Here is a 27,529-nt window from a genome sequence, read left to right on the forward strand (position 1 = left end):
ACGTGAAAGCAAAATGATAATAATTGATATCAACTGATAATGAATATCAATTATAGCATTTCTGATATAAGTTAAAATTATGCATTATAAAAATGTTATTTAAATAAATAGTATAACAATCAAACAATTTTTACACAATAGAAAATGCGTTGATAATTATTTGATATTTTTGATAATAAATATTATCATAATAATTTCTTATCAATATGATAGATAAATATTTTCTTTAATAATTTTTCACATAAATATTACGCTAAAAATGTTTTAAATTAAAATTACTAATAGAATTTCATTCCCGTTTTCGATATTTATTTCCAATTAAGTTTCAATTTCATTTTCATTTAATTTCATTTTAAATTTATAAAACAATTATTTACATTTTGTTTTATAATTATCACTAAAAAATTAATAATAGTTGCATAAAAAGTATAATTTTTTTTTTTTTTTTTAGCTCTGCTAATATCAGTTTATAATCTAAGAATTAATTAATTAATTAATTATCATTTTAGGATGATTAATTTGGGAAACACATAATTTCATTCAATATTTGAAACAAAAAATTCCTCCATTAAACGATACATATTTGATAAAATTTTATTCGAATAGGACAGAATGGAATTAAATTTTAAAAGTATGACAATTAATTCAAAAATGGATAATTTATAAATTCCTAGCATTCCATTAATTTTTATTATATTATTAGGTAAATAAAAAATTAATCAAATAACTCTTTTTTGTGTTTAATAATAAATTTACATTAGCATTGAAATTAGAAATGAGAAGAAATATTTTCAAATTGTTAAACATTTTAAATATTGAAGCATACATAAATCGTTAAGATTTCTCATTTTTCAAAACATTTCAAATGCTACTTTTTTTTTTTTTTTTTTTTAAATAAAAATAGAAATTGAAAAATGTAATTCAATGGTTTAACAGAAAAATAAAAATCAAATGGCAATTTTGAATAAGCAAATAGCATTTTAAATTTGCAAATGAAAAATCTCAGCAAAGTTTTATATTTTCTCTTTTCTTTTCTTTTTCTTTTCTTTTTTTTTGATATTATTGTAGATTGTCCTGTAAATTTAATCTATGAATTTTAATAATTCGTATTTGTATGCAAAAGAAAAGAAAACAAAAACAAATTGAGCGAATATAATTAATTAATAATTAATAATAAATTATAAAAAAAAAAAATCTTGATAAATTATCATAATAACAGTAACAATAATTACTATTATTATAATTTCTAAACAATTAAAATTATAATCAAAATTGTACAAAATAAAATGATACTTACAAAAAAATTTTAAAAGAATTAAAAAATTTTTTTTTTTTGCTTTTGAAAAGATTTTAGAGAAATGATGTTTGAGACATGTGATCGGTTAAATGCAATTCTTCTGTCAGCTGCTTCAAAAAAAAAAAAAAAAAAGAAAAAGAAATGAGTCAGCAAATCAATTTTAAGAATATTTTCAATTATTTTCTTAAATGATAAAAGTAGATAATTGAATGAGATAATTTTTGATGAGATGCTAAAATTATGAGTTTGAATAAATGTAAAATATAAATATTATTCGAATTTATAAATATTTGATCATATTTCTAACTATCAAAACAAATAGTTTTAATTAATTAATTAATTTAATTATATTAAATTACATAAATATATGCTATCATAAGCTTTTTTTTTAATTATTTTCTAGAAAAATCAGCAAATATCTCAAGAATGATTCAATTTTGTAATGTAATAGAGAAAATTGAAGAGAGGAAATAAAATGATATTATTGCCTTTACGAAGTGGTATGACACACAACGCTCACTCTGTTAATAACTTTAAACCAGTTTTAAAATCATTGAAATTTCTCAATGAAACTTGCGAAAAAAAAATTTTTTTTTTTTTTTTTTTGAATTTGTAGGAGGAAATTTTAGTGATAGAGAAAATTCTGTTTGCAAACATATATTTTTATCCATTGATGATGATCAATGGAGCTTCCAATTTTAAAAATTGGGAAGGAAAAAAAAAAAGAGAGAGAGAGAGAGAAAGACTAATGAATTCAAATTCAGGTTATTCAATTTAGGATATTTATTGAATGTAAATTGCATCCTTATATGGATGAAATGATATCAATTTGAAAAAGAAATTTTCTAAATATATGATTATGTGTGATAATTGTATGATAATCATATCAATTACTCAAATTATCACTTCTGATAATGTAAGTAAGCAAATTTAAAAAGTAACTATGAATGTAGTAAGTATAAATCAGTAGAAATCAATGCTTTAATTAATGAAATTTCTTCTTAAAATTTTTTAAAAGAAAAAAGAATTTAGAAGAGGATAAATTTGTCGTTCAACTTGATCTGAATAACTTTTCTAACCTATAATTAAATATCAATCGATATGAGTAAGTAATCGCATCAACGGATAAAAACGATTTTCGCAACGATGCGAATAATAATCGCAGTTGCATTTATTTAGATGCGATCTTTGAAAAATTTTGTATGAATGAATGATAGTTGAGAAAGATTCTTTTCAGATTTTAAATTATAAATTAGAGATTAATTTTCAATGGTATATTTATGTTAGCAAAATTATAAAATCAATTTTCTTTTTTTTTTTTTTTTAAAGAGAAAAGAGGATTTAAAGGAGGACAAATTATTGATGAGTTTGAAGGATGGAAAAGAATGAGAAAAGAATCAACAAATAAAAATAAAAATAAAATAAAATAAAAATGTAAATGCAATGGCAGAAGGAGGAGTTCGAATGTTTGTCCTCGGAAGAAGAAATAATTAATCTTAATTGCTCTACCAGCACTTCTCCTATTCTTCCATTTTTACTAATTAGTTAATTAGAGGTTACCTTTGCCTCCGTTAACACGAGCATACCTGCTACCTTTGCATATGATACCTTGGCCATTTCATAAGGACATCCAAGGACATTCATTCATCAATTAAAGGTGATAATTACTAACCATATATTTACGACATATTGATAATAATTAGAATATGGTTAATACTAATACTACTACTACTACTTAATAATAACAATAATAATAATGATAATAATGATAACATACAAAATACTTTGATATATTACAGCTACTAAAAGAAAAATTATCATTTATAATCACTAATTGAAATTTTAAAAAAATGTGTGGATTTGCACAAAAACTAAATTATAAGCATAAAATACAATAAAAAAAAAAAATGTAACGAGAAATATTGATAATTTTAACTCTATCACAATTATGGAAATTTGTAAGTGATAAAAAAATTTTGATAACATTTTTTTTTTTTTTTTGTTTGAATTAATAGAATTGTCGTATAGCACAATTATATAAGATATATGAATAATAAGGATTAGAGAATAATTTACTTTCATAAAATATTTACCATCTGGTAGCATTTCAAGAACGAACAACAAGAAAATTAATAGCATCCTCAGAAAAGTTAATTTTTCTCTACGAAAAAAAAAGAAAAAAAATAAAATAAAATAAATTCTACGATTTTGTAAAGACCTAAAAATATCAATAAATATGAATAAATAATTAGAAAAAAATAAATAACAGATATATTTTATTAAAGACGAAGAGACTTAAACAATAATTTGATAATAAGTGATAAATTTTGATAACTTGAATAAACTGATAATTCTTTTTGATAATCTTTAAAATAAAAAAGAAATTCATCAAATTAAAAGTTTATCATTGCTTTAACATTAATTACAATCATTATTAATTATCACAAATTATGATAGTAAATTAATTCAAAAATATTATTTAAATAAAATATTGCAACAATAATATTGATTTTAAGACAAAAAGAAAAAGCAAAAAGTCTAGAAAATCTCTTTTTTTTTTTTTTTTTCTTTACAAAGAGAAAAAAAATGAAAGAAATTTTGCACTTTTTTTTATTTTTATTTACAATTAATGCCTTTTCTTTTCTATACAAAAAAATATTTTAAAGAAAGAAGAAAAAGCTATTTTTTAATTAATTAATTAATTAAAGTTTAACTTAAAAAACGTTTTGCTAAATTGTTTAATTTTGCAAATAAGAAAATTCTGAAAATTAATATAAATAATTTAAAATTTAAAACTGAACAAAATGATGAATTGATGAAATATAATTGCTTGCGAACAATTATAATGGGTTTTTGTCATTGTTGAAGAATTGAAGTGGACAGATAATAATAATAATAATCTCATCCATTTTCAATCTTTCTCTCCCAATTCTGTCACGATCTATTTGTATTACTAACAATAACTATTATTTATCATTATTATTGTTATTGTTATCGCTATTGTTATTGCTGTTGTTGTTGTTGTTGTTGTTGCTACTCGTATTGTTATGCCCTTATTGTTATTGTTATTATAATATTGTAATAATTAGTTTTTATAATTAATAATAATTAACTTGCCTGTACTTTACAGATCTAATCAACAATTTATTTGCTATTTTAATCAGTTAAATTTTTATTAATCAATATTGCAATATTATTGATAATTTTTTATTAATATTTTTTTTTTTTTTAAAACATTAGAAATAGCACAAAATACTTCTGTTTTATATATATATTTTTTTTTCAAATTCTTTTCAATTATTTTAACAATTTTTTTAGTACAATAAAATATAATTTGAGATATTTAATGTTATCGATACTATCTGAATTTGTTTCTTTGCAATTAAAATTGTCTTTTTGAGAAAAAAAAAAAAGTGAAAAAATTGAGTGAATTTATATAGGTAGCATTTATTTTACTTCAATTCTTTAATAGCTGTACAATTAGCAAATTTATTATATCAGCGAATTTTACCAACAATTATTGAATTTAAAATTAGACATTAAACATTGATGAAAAAAAACAAAGTACTTTATTTTATAATTTTCATGTAATTCTTTTAAATTGAAAGTTTTTTTTTTTTTTTTTATTTTTAAAAAATTTCATTGCTAATGAAATGTACCATAGATTAAAAAGTAGCAATAAAATTTAGCACAATTGTTTGAGTTTTTTAAATTAAATATTGAATTAAGTCAAGTTAGGAAAAGACTAAAAATAAATTAAATTTAAAATTGAAAAATGTTAAAATGATTCGAAACTGATTGCAAGAAATGGTTGTATTTAAGCTAGCATTAAGTGGCCAATTGTATTGAATTGCTAGCCAGTGTCCACTACGAGAAGCAGGCCAATGTCCACAACAATGTACAATTCAATTCTTCTTCCTCATTTAACATTTGTCCCATTTCTCATTTCTTTTCTAATTTTAACTCCAATCCTTTACAACAATTATTATTTATTTAACTAAAGTATCTAAATTATATGACACTTTCCGAATGAATTAATTTGAATTGAAGTGACCAATAGTATCAAAAATGATTAATTGATAAATTATAATCAATTTTGAAAATTGAATACTATCCTTTTATCTATTACAGAAAAAATGCAAAAAATGTTTTTGAAAATATCTAAACATATAAATTAAATTTTTTTTTAATATTTTGAATTGGATCAGATAAGAAATGAAGAAATTGTAATATCAAATTTGCATGAAATATTTAATTTTAGGAAAAATTTTCAGAAATTTTCTCAATTTTTATAATACTTTTCATTAAATCAATTTTATAATATTTTTAATTAAATCGATTACTTTCACTTTTTTCTTTCCATAAAGAATTTTTGAACATTCAAAATGCTTGAATTTTTTTAAAAAAAGAAAATTTAACGTTTCACATTTTTCTCAAAAATTACAATTTAAAATGTTGATTAATTTAAAATTTTCTAATGTAGCATGCATGTAATAAATGTATAATACAGAAATATATATATATCACGTACCACGTATATCACGTAAGTTAATTCACGGAACAATGCATAACATAAAACAATTGAAAAACATGGAAAGATGAAATTGACAATTTGTCATAACACTTGAGCGCATTGCAGTGATCTGATAAGTTAATCTCTGATGTTTGATCTTTGATATTTAGCATAGTATTTGATATTTGCTATGGTTGTAAATTAAATTAAATTAAATTAAAATTTATGAAATGATTTTTACTTTTGTGAAATGTTAATTTCATTTCTGTAACATTTATCATTTATCTTTTAACAGTGCTTTTGATCTAAGCTATTGAATGATAACTGTTATCATAATCAATCAATAAATAGTCTATTGATGATTTAAAAAAAAAAAAGATACAACTTCAATGATTGTTAATTAATCTTTCGAAGCCATTTCAAACTTTCAAACTAAGCAAATAAATAAATAAATATGTTTTTGCTAAAAAAAAGCAAAAAATTGAATATGGATTAATTAATTAATTAACATATCCAAGTCTAATTAATGGGTTATGAAATTGAGTGTTTGGAAAATTTCTCGATGAATAAACAATGTAATTATGTAGCTTTAGCTTTTAGTCTAAGCTCTTTTAAAAAAAAGAAAAAGTTGTAAAGGTCATAATGAAAAGGTTATATGAAAAGGTCATAAAGCAAAAATAGAAATGTAAATATAAGCATAAAGTAGTATTGCGGTAGGTAGCAGTGTCATAAGCGGAAAAATGCTAAAACGATTTCTGCGCAATGGGACCGAAAAAATGAAGTGGGATAAGGCTTAAATGTAGAGAGGATTACTTACAATGGAAGCCTACAAATTATTGGTTTGCAAGTGGCAAAGAAAAAACAAATATAAGCCAAGGTTTGAGCTAATTCTGATGAGGAAGAAGAAGTAAATTCGGAAGGATGAAAGATTGAAGAAGACGAAAGTTCAAAAGGTCAGCGAAAGGAAGAAAAAATTTGAGAGAAAAGAAAAAGTTATAAGGAAGAAGTGGAAAAAAAAAAGGGAAAAATTAGTATTTCATTATAATTAATCTTTGATTTTTCTTTTTTTTTTTTTTAAATTCATTAAATTTAGTCAAAATTTCAAATTCTTTGAGCATTTGTTCCTCATTGAAATTTATAAAATATTGATTAATGGATTAAATTTTAACAATAATCTTATATCAGTAATTATTAACAATTAATGCAATTATTATGTATGTAATTTGATCCAAAAAAAAAAAATAAATAAATAAAAAATAAAAGTGAAATAATTTTTATTGTGTAATTTAAAATATGTGAAATGAATAATTTCTGTGAAATGAACAATTCATTTTAAATGTTTCGAAAAAAAAAATTTATTTGAAAGTAAGTTGAAATTTAATCATTCATTTCACATATTTAAAAATTTCACAGTGATAATTACTTTTTTTTTTGTTGTTTCTTTAATTAAAACATTATTTTGTATTTTTATTTCGTTTCAGTTCTGATTTTGATTAAAAATTTAAATAAAAATATTTATGTATTGCACATTTGTGTTAACAGAATAATAGTTTTTAATTTTCTAAAAGCTTTTTGTATATGTTTACTTTTCCTTGATGGAATTATGACAAGTAAAAAGGGAGAGAGAGAGAGAGAGAAAAGAGAAAGAGAGAAAGAAAGAAAAATATCCCTTTATAAACTAAAATTAATCAATTCTCTTCGATATAAAATTATTGTAAATTATTATAAAAAATTTTTATTATTATAATTATTATAAAAATTTTAAAAATATAAAATTATTATAAAAATTTATAAAAAAAAAAAGTATTAAATACAATTTTTATTATCTCAATTGCTATGAATGATATTTCAAGTGCAATGTTAAATTAATTTCTCTTTTTTTTTCCACTTTGAAAAAATAATAAAAAGTGAAATTGTATAAAAATATTGAAAAGAAATTAAAATGAAATGAAATAAAAATGAAAAAATGGTATTTATTAATTAACCAATGAATGTGATATTTTCAGGAAAGTTTAAAAATTTGTCATCAAAGGAAGAAATATTAGAATTTAATTTTTAAAAGAGAATTTAATCTATGAAACAAAAATTTGATGAATAAAACGATGGCCAAAGAGAGAATTCAAAAATATTCTCTTTTATTTATCATTTTTAACACAAAACACATCCATTTTAAATATTATTGACAAAAAATAATTTTGCCATTTAACAATGAAAAAAAGAACAGAAAAATTTTCTCTTTTTTTAAGTTTTTTATTGACAATGGAAAAAGGAAATTTCACTATTTTTATGTTTTTTTTTTTTTTTTTAATTCTTCAAAAGATAAAAAAAAAAAGAAAAACACTTACATACATAAATAAGCATTTTTAGATAAGTCTTTAAGTAATTTAAAATTGAAAATGAAATTAGATAATTCTATAAATAATTTGAAAAGAAATTAATTTTTCTAACTAAGAAGGAAAAAAAATTAACAAATATGATAGTTTAAAAAAAAAAATGATTAATGTTAGATAATAGATAATTGATAAGAGATATCGTAGCAATCACAATTATTCTCGATTATTCATTTTTTTTTTTTGAAGAAAAGATTATTTGAAGTGATTTTTGATGGAATAATTTCGTTTTCGTACTTCAAAAATGTCAGCTAAAGTTATCAGAATTTAAATAATCATTAATCATTTGAAAATTATTAAATTTTTGATAAATGTAAGAAAGCCGAGCAATCCTGTCTTATAAATCAAATGAGAACAAAAAAAAAGAACGAAATTAAAAAAAAAAAAATATTGAAAAGCTAATAAATATTTCAATTTATAAAATTTCATTTTCTTTTTTTAAATTGCTCAAATTCAACTTATGAAAAATTTCGCTTTTTCAATTAATTCGTACATTTATAAATTTTTTATATTTATGCATAAATGAATTAATTTCTCGATAATCTGAGAAATTAGAAAGGACTTTATTGTGCGCAATTGTCAATTCAAATCAAGTGAAACAATCCATGAAGGAATTGCAAAAAGGAATGACAATTAGCGCATTTATTTTCTGATTTATAAAAAAAAAAAAAAAAAAAAGATGAAAAAGTATTGTCAAAAAAGTTACATTTAGATTATTTGAGTTAGAAAAATAAGTATGAATGGTAATTCAAAATTAAATTGCATATAAGCAATTTAAAAAAAAAAAAAAAAAAAACATTTGCAGAAAGTTTTTTTTTACTTGAAAAATTTTCAAATTACTTCAAAAATTACAGTTTTTTTTTTTGATGGATTTCATTTCAAAGCTCTGAATTTTTAGTTTTATTTTTTATCTAAACAAAAATTAAATACCATAGATCAAAATTTATAAAATGATCAACTTTGGACATCATCATTTTCTCTAGTTTAAATAAAAGTTTTTTTTTTAAATAAAAAAAGTTTTTTTTTTTACAAATTAGTTTAGATAAAACTTTGTAAAATTAAATTTGTAGAATTTTGGAAATATAAGTTTATAAATTGTTAATCTTTGTAAAATTTTAGAAATATAAGTTTATAAATTGCTAATCTCTTTAAAATTTTAGAAATATATTTGAACGAATGTGTCAGAGAGCTTTTACGATAACTTTTTATTTAATTTATAAATAACAAAATAACTTCTATGGTTATCAATATTAATTCAAAAATAAATGAAGAAAAACAGTCTGCGATAACATTTATTGAAAAGTTTAAAAATATTTTCGAACAAAAAAAAAAAAAGAAAAAAAACGAATGAAAAGATTTGTTGTATTTACAAGAAATTGATAAATCTGAAACAGTACAAAATGCATTTTCCGGAATAAAAACGAATTAAATTAGAATAAAGCTATTTTTGAATGAATACAAATGCATTTTCCGGAATAAAAACGAATTAAATTAGGATAAAACTACTCAACAAGTACAGTATTTTTACGCTTTCAAACATTTTGAAATTATTAAAATTTAATAGATCACAATTATAATTGTAGCAGATTTGACCAATCTAAACCAATAAGCCATCGTGCAAATTTTCGCCTACAGTCATCCGGATTTTCATCAATTCCGGCATACGGTTGACCATTAATGGTACCTTGAAAGGATTTAATTCCGGATTCAATACTTTCAATAAGTTCTATTATTGCTCCATCTAATGTAATCTGCACCGTTCGACCAACCATTCCTCTTTTCAGTAAACGCATTCGTCGATTACCGGAAGGAAACTGTAGATGATATATCTAAAAAGTAGGTAAGTAAGTATTGATTTGATTAAAATATTGCTATTCTTTAGATAAATAATTCAATGAATAAATAATACTTTCTTTTTAATTCTATTATTTTAATTTTTAATTCGTTGCAAATAACTTTTATTTTTTTTAAGTATTACAAAAAACAAAATTTGACACTTAGTATTTGTAATTTATTTTTGAAATTTAAAATTTATTATTCCTAATTTATTTTGTTGTAATATCTTCAAAATGTATTACTGATTAATCTTTAATTTATTATTTTATTTTATTTTAATTCATTTAAAATATCTTTTAGAAATATTTAAATAAAAGATCAAACATTATGTGATAATTCTTGCGTATTTCTTTCATTCAATTGTTGCTCGTTTTCGTTATTACTTTTGTTAAATTTACCATTTTCACAATTAACTGTGATATTTTCCAATGGTATTCTATTTGAATCACTGAAATATAAGAAATTGAAATTATAACTTTTTGATTTTAATATAATTTTTAAGTACTCAATTTTTTATTATCATATTGTACCATTGTCATTAACTGATAAATAACTGATAATTTATTTAAATATAAGAAATTGAAACTATAACTTTTTGATTTTATTGTAATTTTTAAATTTCTAATTTTTTTTACCATGTTGTATCATTGCCATTAACTGATAACTCATTTAAATATAAGAAATTGAAATTATAACTTTTTGATTTTAATATATTTTTAAGTACTCAATTTTTTATTATCATATTGCATCACTGTCATTAACTGATAAATAACTGATAACTCATTTAAATATAAGAAATTGAAATTATAACTTTTTGATTTTAATATAATTTTTAAATACTTAATTTTTTATTATCATATTGCATCACTGTCATTAACTGATAAATAACTGATAATTTATTTAAATATAAGAAATAGAACCTATAACCATAATTTTATTATAACTTTTAAATTTCTAATTTTTATTATCAAATTGTATTATTATTAACTGATAGGTGATTGATAATAGATTAATGATAATTACCAATGTGACAAATTCTTCTTCATATTTTGTCGTGTTTCGGTGATATTTTGCTTGGTAATATCGAAATTATCTTCATCTTAAAAAAAGAAAATCATTTTTTAAATTATATAACTTCCTATTTACATAATCAATTTCTTTCTTCCAAAGTAAACATCTCATCTCTCCCTCTCTCTCTCTCCCTCTCCCTCTCTTAGAAAAAAAAGATAACAGAGAGAGAGAGAGATAAAAGTAAAAATTGATACCATCAATTTTAACATTCATCCATGTTGTAAATGAAGTACCATCATTTTGAATAACAAGAATATTATTAATTTGTTTACGATGTAGCATATTTATATAAATGGATAAGCAGTCGCATGTCTCTGATAATTGCAAACTTTCGATTGCAAAATTTACCTGTAATTAAGAGTAGTATATAATGTTTTATTTTAATATAATGAAAGGAAAAAAAAAAATTAAATTGAAAAAAGTGATGAAGAATTAACCTTAATATCAAGTAATTTCTCTTGAGCTGTTTGACGAAGTTCATTTACATCACCAACTGCTAGAGATATCTGTAAATTAATTCATTAAAATTAGAATAATTTATATTTGAATAATTATTTTAATTAAAATAGAAAAATTAATTAATTAGGAGAAAAAAAAAATTAATACAAACCATTAAATTCATTAGCAGTATAACTGTGCTTATTTCAAATGCTAATAAAAGCAAATTTGGTATCCATTCCTTACGTTCTAACACATTGTCTGCATCCACTTCACCTTTAATTTTTGTTTCTTGTTTTTTTCAAATTTTAAATTAATTTAAATTAAATGAAATTCAAAAAGGATATCAATGATCATTTTAAATTTTATTGCTAATTTTTGCAAAAACTTAAGTTAATTTTTGTTTTGAAAAGAGAAACGAATAGAATAAGTAAAAGTAAAAAGTAAGTTAAGCTAACCAATCATCATAGCTGATGTTTTTGTGATAGCTTGTAATATCATTAGTAATTTTTGTGATACTGTTGAATTTGGTGAAAACTAAAAGTAATAGTTTTAACTTATCATTGCTCAACAATTTTTTTTGGTAATTTCTTCTTTATGCATTAACAATAAGAAAAAATTTATTTGATAAATTAATTAAAATTATTTTACTACTATGCAAAAGATTTTTGAATATTTAAAATTTTTTAAATTGTAATATTTTATTAATACTTTATTACCACTTCGGCAGCTTCCCAAGGTTCTTGGCCACTATTTCGCATAACTAAATGAAAAGCGAATGCAAATGCAAGAAGCGTTGGTATCCATATGATTGCAATCTATTATTTAATTAAATTATTATCAATCCTTATCATATTTTATCATTGTTATATTATCATTATCAACCAATATAATACACTAATAATAATAATAATAACAATAATAATTAAAATAATCTTTTCAATATATTTTGAATATAATTAAAAATTATTAAATATTGACAAAATAGCAATGATTTTGTAATAATTTTTTGCAAAAAAAAAAAAAAAAATTGAAATTTTGAAAATTGAGAAAAAAGATTTTTTTTATTTCATTTAAAATAAACTTTTCAAATGAAATTTTTTCATTCAAATTTATTTGTTTCATAGTTTTCTAATAATAATAATATATTTTACAAAAAAAAGAGAGAGAGAGAGAAAGATAGGAGAGAAAGTGGAAGAAAGAAAGAAAGAGAATTAATTAACATTTTTTTTTTTTTGTTTTTTGTTTTTTTTGCTTAATCTTTTCAAATCAAAAATTTGATTTCTAAGTTTGTTAATTCTTTTTCCTAAAAAAATATTTACAAAAATTTGTAGAAAAATAAATCATTACTTTATCTATCTTTAATTCTTCTCTCCTTTTATTTATTTATTTTTCTTATTTTTAATTGGATGATAATATTAGGATGCGCTCATTGTTCTAAAGAAAATAAGCGCAAAATGTTTAACGTTTAAATTTAAAATTTTAATACTTAAAATAATGAAAATCAAAGACAATAATTTTAAGAATGTAAAATGAAGAAAAAAAAAAAAACTTTTAATATAAGAATATATTAAAATATATTACTGTTGAAATTATAAATATATTTATGCGAAAAATTATACCAAAAAAAAAAAAAAAAAATGAAATTTATCAAAAAATTAATTTAAAAAAGAAAAAACCTGAGAGAATGAATAGAGAATACGCGTAAGCATAAGAATGTAAATACCGTACGGTGATTTTCTGAGAATGTACAAGAAATTAATCCATGCCGAAATGATAGCGATAATTGGTAATAACCAGGTGATAAAATGCTATAAAAGAATAAACATAATTCTATAATTAATTAAATAAGTCCTTTCTATAATTTGGTAAATAAGTAAAGAATTATTATTATCATTTTTAAACTTTAATTCACTTTTTTTGCTTAGCTTCTCAGATTTGTTTTGTTTTTTTTGTTTTTTTTTTTCGGAATTAAATAGTTATATCAATATGTATTGTTATCAGTCATCAAAAACGACTGATAATAGTTTATTTTCTGGAAATATTTAAAAGTATTTTCTTAAATTTATATTTATTACAATTCTATTTCTATGTTTTATTATTTTTTGTTTTCAGTTTTTGTACTTATTTTATGAAATTTAGTTAAATATTATTGATAATTTTTGAATATATGAAATTGTTTACTGATTGTAACTATTATTGTTGTTATAACCAAATAAAAACCTTTTCTTTTTATACAAACAATAAACAAAATTAATTTATTTTATCATATTTAAATTGATAATAATTTGTTGTTCTAATTTTCAACAAGAAAAAATTGATTTCTTTTATGATTAATTTACCATAAAATTGTCTGTTGTTATATTTAAAAATTTTGAATTTAATTTAAAAAAACAATAAAAAAATATGCATTTTTAAAGTTTCCAAAAAAAAAAAAAAAAGAAAAGAAATAACCTTTAAATCAGAATTGTAATCATTGTAGGAAAATAGCAATGGTGTCCAGATAAATAAGAAAGTAGCAATATAGGTTATCACATTGAATGAATATGATAAGATAAACCATTTACTAATTTTACCTGTTTGCAGTTTTACAGCACATTTCACTACCTGTAAAATAATTAATTAAATGATAAAAAGGGAAATTTTTTTTTAGGTAATAATTTTATCAAAAAATATTTCTTTGATAAAATCAGTATAAAATCTATGCATAATTATCATTAATGATTATATTATATTTCCCTTTGATATTATAGCTAAATTTATTTTAAATTTTAAATTTATAAATTATATTTCATTGAAATAGAATTCAAAAAAAAAAAAAAAATGAAAATATATAAGAAATTAGAAAGTTTTGTTATTTTTATTTTACAATTACAATAAATAAAAACAATTACAATACAATCACAATAAATAAAATTTAGACTAAATTTGAAATATATTTTTAAAATAATTAAGATTGCATCTTTTGAATATGTTTATAATTTAAAAATTTTAATATTTACTATTAATGTAAAATTAGACAAAATTCCAAAAAAAAAAAAAAAAAAAATTGTAAAAACGAACCAAACAAAATCCAAAAACAATAAGAAATAACGTTGACAGAAAATCTTGCATATTATTTTTACCAAAAATATAACTTGAAAGTAAAAGTAGAAAAATCAAATATGAAATAATATGTGCAACGTAGAGATAAGCTTGTGATAAAAGTATTTCATTGATAAAATTGAGTACCATTGGATGACGAATAATATTCCATCGATGATTATCTCTCTGAAATTCTTTTAATTCATATTTATTTTTCACAAAGTATTAATTTTAAAATTAATTTTCATATTTACCACAAAAAAAAAAAAAGAAAAAAGAAAAAAAAAACACATTTATTTGAAATTTTATATTTACCATAAACTATTAATTTTAAAATTAATTTCAAATTTATTAGCTTAAGGAAAAAAAATTTTTTTGTAACTAATTAATTGTATTATTTATTGAAAATATATACATGCATTTGCTGTTCTATCTATCATTTATTTCAATTAATTGCTTAATTAATTAATTAATTACCAAATGTTTCAATTCTCGCCAACTTATCACTTCTTCTCCTTCCTCTGAACTATCTAAAATAAATTATTATACATTTTAGGTAATTTATTAGTAAATAATTCGGAGTAGCAAAATTTCAATTTTAATAAATAATAATTATAATTAAAACAATTTATATATCATTATGATAACAATTTAAACTTAAGCAAATATTCTTGCTAAACTTTAAATAATTTTTAAATGTTTCGCTTCAATTCGACAACAATTTGTTAATTTAATTTTTCTTTTTTTTAAAATATTTGAAAATGAAATTTGAATTTATTAGATTAAGAGAAAAAAAAGCTGAACTGAGATCATTTGCATTATTTATTAAAAAAATGATGAAAGTTATCTTTAAAAATTAATTTATCATTCTTTAGTAGTATTTCTTATCATAGTGCAATGATACACATATAAATGCATCAGATAGTATTGTAGAATAAATTTGCAATTATTAAATTTAAATTTACCGTATCGAAAGAAGTAAACAATTCGATCATCAGATTGTATCCGTCGTGTACGACTATTATAGAATTCTCTACTACAACTATAAAATGCATAATATTAACATTTATTTTCTCCTAAATATAATCATATTTAAATAAATGCTTCTCTATTTATAAAAAAAAAATTAAAAATTGAATTTATTAGAAATTTACACTTTTTTACAAATCAATTTTAACTTTTACATTTTAATTTCGAACCTAAGCATTAGTTTTATTTCTAATAATCTAACATTTAAAAAAGAAATCTAGCTTTTACAATTGATAATTTTATCAGTTCAATTATTAGTTCTGTTTACATTTCAGAAAAAAAGATCTATCATTATGATAAATACTAATATTACAATAAATAATTATAAACATTAAATTTATTGATTTTTTTTAAAATATATTAAAATATATTGAAATTTTTTAAAATTAAGTAATTGCATATATTAAAATTTTTTAATATTACAATGAATAATTATAATCATTAGATATTAATATATTAATTTAATTAATTGCATTTATTATTTACTGATAATTCTTGTTAAAAGCAATTATTTTGTAATTATTTCAGTTTCAAATTAAGTAAAATAATGGTAATTTTACATTTCAAATTTCTACAGTATCACTCATAAGCTCATCAACTATTATTATCACAGAGAAGTACGGTAATCATATTACTATGACAAAATTTTTTTTTATTTTTTTTACGATTGTATTATAAACTTTTTTTTTTTCAAATATTCATTTTAATTATATGTTAACTAGAAATTTAAAAAAGTTTATAATTTTATGCTAATTTGAAACGATCAAATTAGATAATAAAAAATTTTAAATTGTTTAATCATTTCGTATTCCGTTTTTGCTTATTCCGAAAAATGTGCTTAAAAACGAACGGATTTAGCATTTCGTCATTATTCTCCATTAATCTTGTAAGTTCGGGAATTTTTACCGCTGATTGTTTTGTAAAATTCATAGAAATTAAGCTTATCAAACACTTCGATAGCAGCTTGCTTCGTTATTCATCGTCATTCTCGAGTCTTAAATTAAACTTTTGTTATAGCAATTCTCGAGTATAATCATAATATTGCAATAATGCGATTAGTGTGATATTAATAAGTGAAAATTTCTTGATAATAAATTTATTAATTTCAAAAGTGTTAGAAGAACAGATGATATGATACAAACTAAATAACTAATAGCAAATGTTTTGATTGTAAAATTGATTTGTGTAATTTATGTAAACGTTTGTTTACGTTTGTTTACGTGAAATACGTATAAACCAACTAATCAATATTCAATAATAAATAATTGATAAATACAAATAATTAAATCAATTAAATAAGAGCAATGGTTAATGATTATCAATAAAATTAAAAAAAAAAAAAAATGAGAAAATTGTCGATCGATGTGTTTTGATAGTCGTTGAATTGAAATAAAAAAAGAGAGAAGGAAGAAGAGGAAAAGAATAGAGGAATTGAGGAAGAGAGAAAGGATTGATTATCTGATTAGAACAAATTGATAAAAGAAGCTGAAAGAGATACTTTAAACTATTATTTATAAGTGATAGACAATATTTTAGTATCGAATTTAATCTTAAAATTTTACAATTATTTATTATTTAGTATGATTTTTTTTTTTTCATTTCTCTTGGAATAAATAAACAATTTGATAGAATAGTTTAATCATAAAATCTATTTTTGTTTTAAAATTAATATTAATAATAATAAAAAAAAAAAACGAATGCTTTATGTTAAGTTATTATATAAACTTTGAATTTTGTTTTAATTTAATGATTAAAATCAAATATAACGGAAGCAAAAAATAAAAATTCAGATAAAATTGAATTTTTTTTTTTTTACATTTTTTGAAAAAAAAAGATGCTATTTTAGATTGTTTTCATTAGGTATTATAAAGTAATTGTAAATATAATTTTTTGTAAATTATTTAAATGTTTTAGAATATTGCAATTAACTGAAACATACTTACTTATCATATGAAACGTATTTACTTATCACTTATCATACTGATATTACTTTTGATTACTGCCGAACTGTCATCCGAATTGTCATTAACAAAATTTGCTGATTGTCAAATAGAGTTAAAAAAGAAAAGCTATTCAATAATAAACTGAATTACATGAATAGTACAACACACACACACAGAGAGAGAGAGGGAGAGATCTTTAGCTACGACTAAATCGAGAGTGCTTATCATATCAGATAGCGTTATCACAGTGCCAAACACCGTTATATCACATTTGAAAATAATGTAAGAGCGTTTGAAATCATTTGACAATGAAAATAAATTGTTATTATTAGCCTTATTTGTTTATTTATTATGTTTTCATTATATTGGAAATATTAACATTATCGATTTGAATGGGTGAAATTAAAAAAGCAAATTTAGATGACAAACAGTTTTATATGTCAGTTAGTCAACAATAAATTCAATAAACAGAAATATTGTTTACTCACTAAAAGAGAGTGACAATTTTGTTTTTTTGTTTTGGAATAGTTGAATAATGAAAGCTAATATAGGAATGATTTGCTGATTGATTAGCAAAGATTAGATGATGAAAAGGATGAGGACAGTGACATGACAAATTTTAAATGTAAAATTTGTGAATTGATGTTAGGATGGTGATAATTGTGTAAGATGATAAAAAGTTTTGTTAACAAATTGTGTCGCTTAATTTAACGTTTTTAACTTCCGTTTGACGTTTCTGTTAACGGAAACTTAGTATCATTTGGATTATCTGAAAATTGTTTATAAATAATGGATGGATTTCCTGTTATGCTTCTTTTTTTTTTTATCAGTTCATATTAATATAAGAATTTAGTAAGGGAAATATTGGAAAAATTATGATATGGTAGGTTATCGTTTACTTATTTAGCATGTTATCAGTGTTATCAATGTTATCAGTGTAATACTTTATTGGTTATTCTCTTAGAACTGATCAATATACTTTAGTATGATAATTTCATAATATTTATTTTTATATTTTCAATGCTTCTATCTAAAAGTGAATAATAATAAGAAATAATAAAATTTGAATGTTAATAAAATTTCTTTATTGATTTTCATTTGATGAGAAAATGGAAAAATTTGAAAATTTTTTGTAAGCAAAATATGAAAGAATATTTTTTTCTCGTTTTTTTTTTTCCAATTTTTTAATTATTTCATTTTTTTTTTTTTTTTTTTTTGTAGTGCTAAAATAGTTGCTAATTAAGGATTTTATTAGAGTATAAATTAGCAATAATTATTGAATAATTCAACTTTTTTTTTTCTTTTGCTTTCCTTTTATTGAAGAATAAAAAATGTTGAAAATGAATAAATAAAATAAACTAAAATAATTGTTGGGAATAAAATTTTGTTAAGAATTAATGAGAGAGAGAAGGAAAGAGGGAAAAAGCAATGAAAGGATTAAACTATTTTTTCTCTTCGTTCAACGCTCAACAATATCTGAAGGAAATTCATCAATAGATGAATGATCGACAATGAATGTATCATCATTAAACGATCACATCAATTCATTCATTTCATTTTAGTAATCCTAAAATGAAGAAATAATTATTTCAATAATTATTTAAATTAGAATAAAATTAAATCGTTAATTGTTAATCATTAATTCATTTTTATTTCTTAATATCATTTCAAAATACTTTATATTATCGTTTATAGAATATATATCACAGATATATGAAATATTAATTAAAAAAATTAATGACAAAATTATCCTTTGAATTGTTGTAATTTCTAATACTATACTAAGTGATATATCAATTAATTCTGATATATTTCAAAGAAAGTTTAGTCAATAATTTAAATTCTGTTTTATGTTATTTATTAATAAATTGCATTAGAATTAAAATTAAAATTCATATTTGGAATAATAAATGTTACAAAAAATATTTCTATCTTAAAATTTTGTCTTTATAAATAATTATCTTATTCAAACATTCAAATTGAAATAGAAAATTATTTTTATTTCTAATTTAAAAAAAAAAAAATGCCTTGATGGTTTGTTTTTTTGAATGAAATGAAAATAAAATTTACGGTGCCATAAGAGAATGCATGTAAAAAAAAATGAATTTCAATGTATTTAAGGCAATTTCAAAGTTTTCAAAAAATAAATTTCAAAATTGGAAATATTTTTTACCTTAAAAAAAATATAACAAAATTAGATAATAAAGGAATAATATTTTAGAGCAAATTTTAATTTTAAACAATGAAAATAAGAAAAGATATTACTAAGTGGTAATTAATTTAATAAATAATAATTAATTGATAAACATTTCCATTGTTAATGATAAGAATAGATGATAAAAATGATGAAAATATATGAGAAAAATTTTTATTTGAAATTAAAATGAATCAAAAAGTTCCCCTTAAAAAGGACAAAATGAAAAAAAGAAAAAATTATAAATTGGAAATGCTACCGTATCACATTTATCGATTAAAATATGATGTTGTCTTCATTTGGCCTTGGCTATTTAAATTATAGACAGGAAAAGGGAAATAAAAGCAAATGAAGCAGCATTTCGTATAGGATTTTGTTAATTCTCTTATTGATAGAAAGAGAGAGGGAGAGAGAGAGGGAGAGGGAGGGAAAGAAAAAAAGTAAAGAAGGTATATTAAAATATTTCTGTTAAGTTTAAATTGATTTTTTTTTTTTTGTTTCGTTGAATTAATTTCAAATTATTTTAACAGAATGATCGTGAAAATACAATAAAAACAACAACAATTGCTAATATCCATGTTGTTGTCAATATTAGAAGGAAAAATGATACAATCGAAATTATCAGAAATTGAATTTATAAATTTTTCATTTCAATAAAAAATGAAAAATTAGTAGAGCTATTTTTTTTTTTTTCATTTATAACATTTATTATCCTAAAATTTTAATACTTAGCTATTTTGTTTTTGTTGTTCTTTTAATATTTTTTTTTTTTTTGGTTTAATATTATAGAAATATGAAAATTTTCTTCAAACAATAATTTATTAAAATTATTGAATGGTATTGTTTTACTTTACTAGGAAATATTTCAATTGTTTATCTTATTAATCTTCTTCAAATTGCTTAAATATTGAAGTAATATTGTCTATTTTACTATTAATACAAAGTTATTAGCATACATAAATTACTTTTACTTATGCATAAAATTTATTTATTTGAAAATGAACTCTTTATTTTGAAGAAATTTAATTTGAAAAAAAAAAAAAAAAACTCTCAAAATTTAATCAAAAAATTATTTCAATTTAATTTAAATGAAGTAAACTTCTATATTATAGGTATGAAAGAAGAGATTTAAATATGAAATAAAAAAAAATTATAGGTATGAAAGAAGAGATTTAAATATGAAATAAAAAAAAACTCTCAAAATTTAATCAAAAAATTGTTTCAATTTAATTTAAATGAAGTAAACTTCTATATTATAGGTATGAAAGAAGAGATTTAAATATGAAATAAAAAAAGTTTGTGAAAATATTGCTAACATCTGGTTGAAAATCTCTTTCACTGTAATATTTTATGGATCATTTCGAGAGATATGAAAAAAAAAAAGAGAGAAAATGTGCAGCTGTTGGTGCATTTTGATAAATCATCCCTTATTTACTGCTTTAATAAAACAATAATAGCAATAACAATAACAACAATAATAACAATAATAGCAATAATAGCAATAACAATAACAAATACTTTTCCTATTAATCCATCAGTAAAATTTCACCAAATTTATTTACTAATAAAAAATATAAAGTAGTAAAAAAAAAAAAAAAAAAAAAAAAAAAAAAAAAAAAACATTAAATAATTTAGTTAACATTAATAATTTTGCTCAAAAAAAAAAAAAAAATTAGTGGAAATTTTTATTGATAAGTGTTAGTGATATAAAATTTCAAAATCTTTCATCTCATATCATTTTTTATCTTTAAAGATATAATTATTCCTATTTTCTTCAATTAAAAAAAAAAAAAAAAATTTCATTTGAGAGAATTAAAATTCAGTGTACATTAGTTAAATTTAATTTATCAATATAAAGTTGATTTATCAATAATATTTTTTTTTTGAAAAAATATTTTTCTTATAGTTTCATTTATAAAAATGCAAAAAAGTATGAAAAATATTCTATGAAATATTGAAAATATTACAGCTGAATAGGAATTTTTTTTTTTTTTAAAGAATGTTTTATCAATCATAAAATAATTATCATTTTAGATAAATGATAATCAAAATGTGATAATACTGGAATAAATGCTTAACTGTGAAATTCAAATATAAAATATATCAAATAACTGCAATTAAAATTTACTACTGAATTATTTATTTCATTACTCTTTTTTATTCCTTTCAATTTGACAAACTTTGATAAATCTAAATTTGGTGTCACCAAAGTTTATTATAAGAGTAACTACTGTAGGACTTAGTTTTTTTTGTGTATCTTTCAACAAAATTTCCACATTTTCTTTGTATTATTCCACAAATTGTATATGTATGTCATTGCAATTGAATGTTTGTTTGTTTGTTTTGATTGAATAAATTGTTGACAAAACTTTTTTTTTTTTTTTTTTCTTGAGTGTAAATTGTAAATTTTAATGTTTAACTCTGTACATGAAGAAATTTAGCTAAGAATGGAAAAGAAATTATTTCGTTTTAAACAAAATAATGCAAAATAATTTACTGTAAATGTACAAAAGATAGAAAAATGAGAACTGTAAAAGATATAATAATGATTTAGGTGACAGATATTATTTAGGTGACATATCTTCTGAATCATATCAACTTATCATTATCACATAATCTTTTTATATCTTTTAGAGAATTTTTATTTTTGATTGCTTCGACTTCTTTCTTTTTCCAATTTTTTAAAACTTCTAAATATTTAGAAATCGTTTTTTCTTCTTTTTAAAGCTATACACTTTAACTGTTAGAAAAATTTTGAAAAGTTAAATTTCTTCGACAATTTTTTTCCTTCATTTTTTTTTTTTTTTTAGTTAAGCAAAGTGCAAATAGCCTAGTCTCGAATAATTGAATTTTTCATGATGTATACCGATCGATTGATCGATCGATCGATCGATCGATAATATCTTCTGATTTGATGGATCATATGGATTACATTAGAATGATATCAAGAAATGACGGAAAAATAAAAAAATGAAAATGAAAATGTACAGTAATCAAAGAAATAAAAAAAAAGATTGAAATGAATTTTTTTTTTTAAGGAAAAGATTAAATATGTATCACATACCTAAGTTATGAATGTACCATAAAAATATTGCAAAATAAATTGATAAAATTGGGATGGGTAAGAGCATTTCAAATAAACTTAAGTTTCAATTCAATTTTATATGCCTATGAACGAAAAAGTGGAAGGTGGGGCTAGGCTATTTCAATAGAAGCCTACTATAGGCTCTAGGCTAATTATAAACTCCACCTATAGGAAGAGCAAAGAAAAGAGCAGAAGAAAAAAAATGACAAGAATATAAATATGAAATGAATTTAACTGCTTCAAAAAATTATTTAAATCAAAATAAGAAAAAAAAATATTTAAAATTATTTAAATATACATATTCCAATAATTAATTCGTCTCAAAACAATTAATTTATTAATTAAATTTCAAAATTTCTTATGCTTAATATATAAATAAAATGGCGGATCCAATATATATTGCAAGCAATAGGAAAAAGAATTTTAAATTTTATTTTTAATAACATCCTTCTTCCAAATAAAAATTTTATGTGCTATTCAAGTATAAATGAAATTCGCTGAAATTTTGTCTGTGAAATTATCGATCAGAAAAAAAGAAAAGAAAAAAAAAAACTGATCTCATAACATAATGTTATAATAATATTGGATTGTAGAAGAAAGATGAAGGAAGTTAGTTTACAAATTAATTTTTATTATAATTAAAAAATTTTTATATAATTAAATTTTTATGTACATATAATTTTACCACAATTAAAAATTAAATTATTAGAAATATTTAATAAAAAAAAAGCTGGCATTCTCTTCTTCTCATATTTCAAATTATTATTTTTTATCTTTTTTTTTTTTATCAATCAACCACTTTTCAAATGATATCTATGAAAAAGGCTAAGTTCCAAAGTTTTAAGCAAAAAATTAATTAACGGAAGTACCATTAAAACTCAATGATAAGCTATTTACAATCGTAACGAACAAAATAAATTCTTCTTGCAACCACTTGACGAAGCCATGGATGTAATTTCCTAAATTGAACAATTAAATTGGCTAAACAAGACAATTTGCCATAAGTGAAAAATTACTCCCACAATAATATTAGGCAATTTAGCATCCTAGCAAAGAAAGAAGATGAAATATTGGCCTAGCAAAGAAAGAAGATGAAATATTGGCCTAGCAAAGAAAGAAGATGAAATATTGGCCTAGCAAAAAAAAAAATAATGAGAAAAGCTTTATTTATAAAATTATAATATTTATATTGAAATTGAAATTATTACTGAACATATGATTTTATTAATAAGAATAAATAAAAAAAAAAAAAAAAAAGAAAGAAAAAACAATAACGGAATAAGCATTTGAATGAATGATTCAAACAATTTTTAATACTTTTGTTTAATTTTAGGTAAATTTAACTTTACCTAAAATTACTTATTACTTAAAACATTTCTTACATACAAATGATTTTTTTTTTTGGATATTATCTGATAATTAATTAATTTTCAATCATTTATTTAACATAAATAATTTTTTCATTAAAATATAAAAGTATAATTGCTTATACATTTTATAATTGTTCAAAGAATTTTACATTCGACAGAATTTTAAAATGTTTTACTTTCTAATCAAGGAAAAAACTTTGTAAAAGGAAAATGATTTTTAAAAATTGATTATAGCGACATCTCTTGGGTAAGCAACCGTTGGGTAAAATATCAAAATATGAGACATAAACAAGATAAAAATCTATGAGAGTCTTTTCCCACGGGAATATTCTTTCAAAGCTAACTTTGTGAAGCAAAAATAATTGATGCATAAGCTATGAAAGCATATTTATTAAATTTCTAAATATTTCAATTTATTATAAAATGTTTCTCTGATCTTTTCCATTGTTTATTATTGACAAATTTTGAAAATATACCATTTTAATAAGTTTAAATTAATCACACATCTCTTTTTTCTTGCTGAAATAAAGATTTCGAGAAATGAGCTCAAATTTCATTGACGTAATCAGTCAACGATTGTTATTATTTGATTGAACGTATCATAGTAATTAGTTTTACGTCACGTAAAATGCATTGAGGGTAAAAATTAAATTAGACAATGCATTACACAAAAAAAATCACATCACGTAATATTTTAGTTAATAAAATTACGTAAGTAGCGTGCTGCTACGTGGAAAAAAATTTATAAAACTTATCAGTAACAAATGTTTCAGTAAACTTCGCTTTCTCTCTCTCTCTCTCTCTTCTCGTGTAAATTCTCTCTATCGACTTATAGAAACGAAACGAAACGAAACAAAACAATACTTTTGAAACGTCACTCATATACATCATCTGCCGTATGAAACGTTTGATGAGAATCTACGCTAAAAAAGTGGTAATAGACGTAAATAATAAGTGAAGGACACGTCCTCAACTATTCCCTTATATTATAATTTGTTTTTGTTTTTTATTATCACATGAATCCTTTTCTTTAGTTATGCTTAGAAGGATAAAAAATCAAATGAAGGAAATGATAAGCGTAAATTCTCACAGATATATTGAATGAGAATGGGTAATGGGCGCTATTGTCGTGGGAAAGTAGTCGTTTTCCAAAAGAGAAATGAAATAAAATTGATCATCGATGTTTGTGTATTGCAGAAATGTTTAATGATGCCTTTTAAAGGATTCGATTGGATCAATATCGGATTGATTTACATTTCTGAACAAACTTTTTACTCTACCGGAAAGAACTATTGAAAAGAGCAACGATCATTTATTCTTCATTTTGATTAAAGCTTAAAATGACAATGCCAATATGTTAATTAGAAATGATTCATAAGTATGCGAGTAGTAATAGTATTCACAGCATTGATCTTAATAACAATATGTTAATTAATTAGAAATGCTTTTATGCAAAGAAAGTGGTCAAAGAAAGATAAATGCTATGTTAAATCAAACAGAAAAAAAAAATTTCAAAATTTAAATTAAAATTCAGATTCTTGTTGGGAATTAAAAAATTCATAAATGAAATGGAAATATATTTGAGTATTATAGTGAAAATTTTAACTAATCAGAAAATTATCATAAAGTTATATCAATCATTCCTTAAACATAATTGGAAGTACCATTATTGTTATTATTATTATTATTGTTGTTGTTATTGTTATTATTATTATTACTATTATTATTATTATTATTATTATTATTATTATTATTATTATTATTATTATTATTATTATTATTATTATTATTATTATTATTATTATTATTATTATTATTATTATTATTATTATTATTATTATTATTATTATTATTATTATTATTATTATTATTATTATTATTACTATTATTATTATTATTATTATTATTATTATTATTATTATTATTATTATTATTATTATTATTATTATTATTACTATTATTGTTAATTATTATTATTATTAAATCTCATTAAATTTTTATGAAATAATAATAAATATTAATGCTAACAAGTTGATAGACTATTTATATATCCAAATAAGGATGACAATAAAGTGATGAAAAGTTATAGTTGGATAGAGGATGTATGGTAGGTAATAACATAAACATTAAACTCTAGCTATTGTTGAAATGTTTAAACATACCAAAATTATCTTTTACTTCATCTCTCTCTCTCTCTCTCCCTCCCTCCCTCTCTCTCTCCCTCTCTCTCAATTATTTAGTTTTTCCATGTCTAGCTCTATAATACTAGTTATGGTTCATTGAATTTAAATACAATTAATTTTATTATTTGTTAGTGGCAAATTATTCATGGCAAATAATCATCATAAAACAGTAATGCACTCACTATTTCATTTCATTTCTCTGTTGGTTATTTAAAGTTAAAAAAAAAAAACTAAAAGCTGATCAAACAAATACATATATTCATTCTATTTCACTCATATTTTTTTTTCTAATTTCAAAATAATTTCTATAATTTATGGAAATTATTATAAATGAGTAATTTTTTAATCAAAGTGATAGATAATATCTTTCATATGTGATAATGGATTATTATTATTGTTAATTATTATTATTAAATCTCATTAAATTTTTATGTAAATAATAAGAAATATTAATGTTATTAATGTTTTTAAAATATAGCATTTTATAGTAATGTTAAAAGATCTAATAAATTGTTACACAAATATTTCGTTAGTATTTTAAATAAATACATGTAACATTTTCAAATGCATAAATTCAAAGACAGATTTATTAGCTGTGAAATTGAGTTTTATTTAATCTTCCAATTAATTTTTACTCTAACATTATTTCTTCTCTCATTTTATATTATCATTTAAATTAACAAATTCATATTTACGAAAGAACGAAAAGTTGCAGAAGAAATATTCTGTAAAGGAAATTATGTGTTACTTTTGCATTTACCAGCTGTTCAAGATCGGTAATGTATTAAAACCAATTTGGCAAATATTCTGAAAAAATTTTCGATTTTTATATCCAGTTTTTCTACTCTAATACTGGTATAAATCAGAAATAATAGTCACAAATAATGTGATATCCATTGTAAAGTATGAAGAAATATTATGATTATGCAGAATTTAATATTAAATGGATAGAAGTTCATCCTTAACAGATTTTAGTCAATCTATCTCTCACCTAATTCACTGATTCTGTCATTTTTGTTTCATCAGATTAAGCTGTAAACAAAAATATTTATAATGAGCATTTATTTGAGAGAATTTACTAATAATAACAAAACAT

General features: G+C 20.7%; 1 protein-coding gene and 1 further gene across 2 annotated transcripts; one reads left to right on the forward strand and one right to left on the reverse strand.

Moving 5' to 3' along the window:
* Positions 1-9,771: 9,771 nt before the first annotated feature.
* Positions 9,772-16,588, reverse strand: Bma-trpa-2 (Uncharacterized protein; the record flags this gene model as incomplete). The annotated part of the gene is made up of 14 exons (XM_043079811.1): positions 9,772-10,029; positions 10,361-10,484; positions 11,060-11,135; positions 11,302-11,455; positions 11,545-11,613; positions 11,718-11,821; positions 12,004-12,082; positions 12,265-12,363; positions 13,225-13,356; positions 14,000-14,152; positions 14,609-14,815; positions 15,107-15,159; positions 15,595-15,671; positions 16,509-16,588. 14 exons carry the CDS (start codon positions 16,586-16,588, stop codon positions 9,772-9,774), a joined length of 1,665 nt encoding a protein of 554 aa, XP_042935745.1.
* Positions 11,212-11,288, forward strand: Bm15763. The gene has a single exon (XR_006228031.1). The product of XR_006228031.1 is annotated as a pre-microRNA Bm15763 (primary transcript).
* Positions 16,589-27,529: the final 10,941 nt, after the last annotated feature.

The sequence above is a fragment of the Brugia malayi genome (genome assembly GCF_000002995.4).
Source record: "Brugia malayi strain FR3 genome assembly, contig: Bm_v4_Chr3_scaffold_001, whole genome shotgun sequence".
NCBI classification, from domain to species: domain Eukaryota; kingdom Metazoa; phylum Nematoda; class Chromadorea; order Rhabditida; family Onchocercidae; genus Brugia; species Brugia malayi.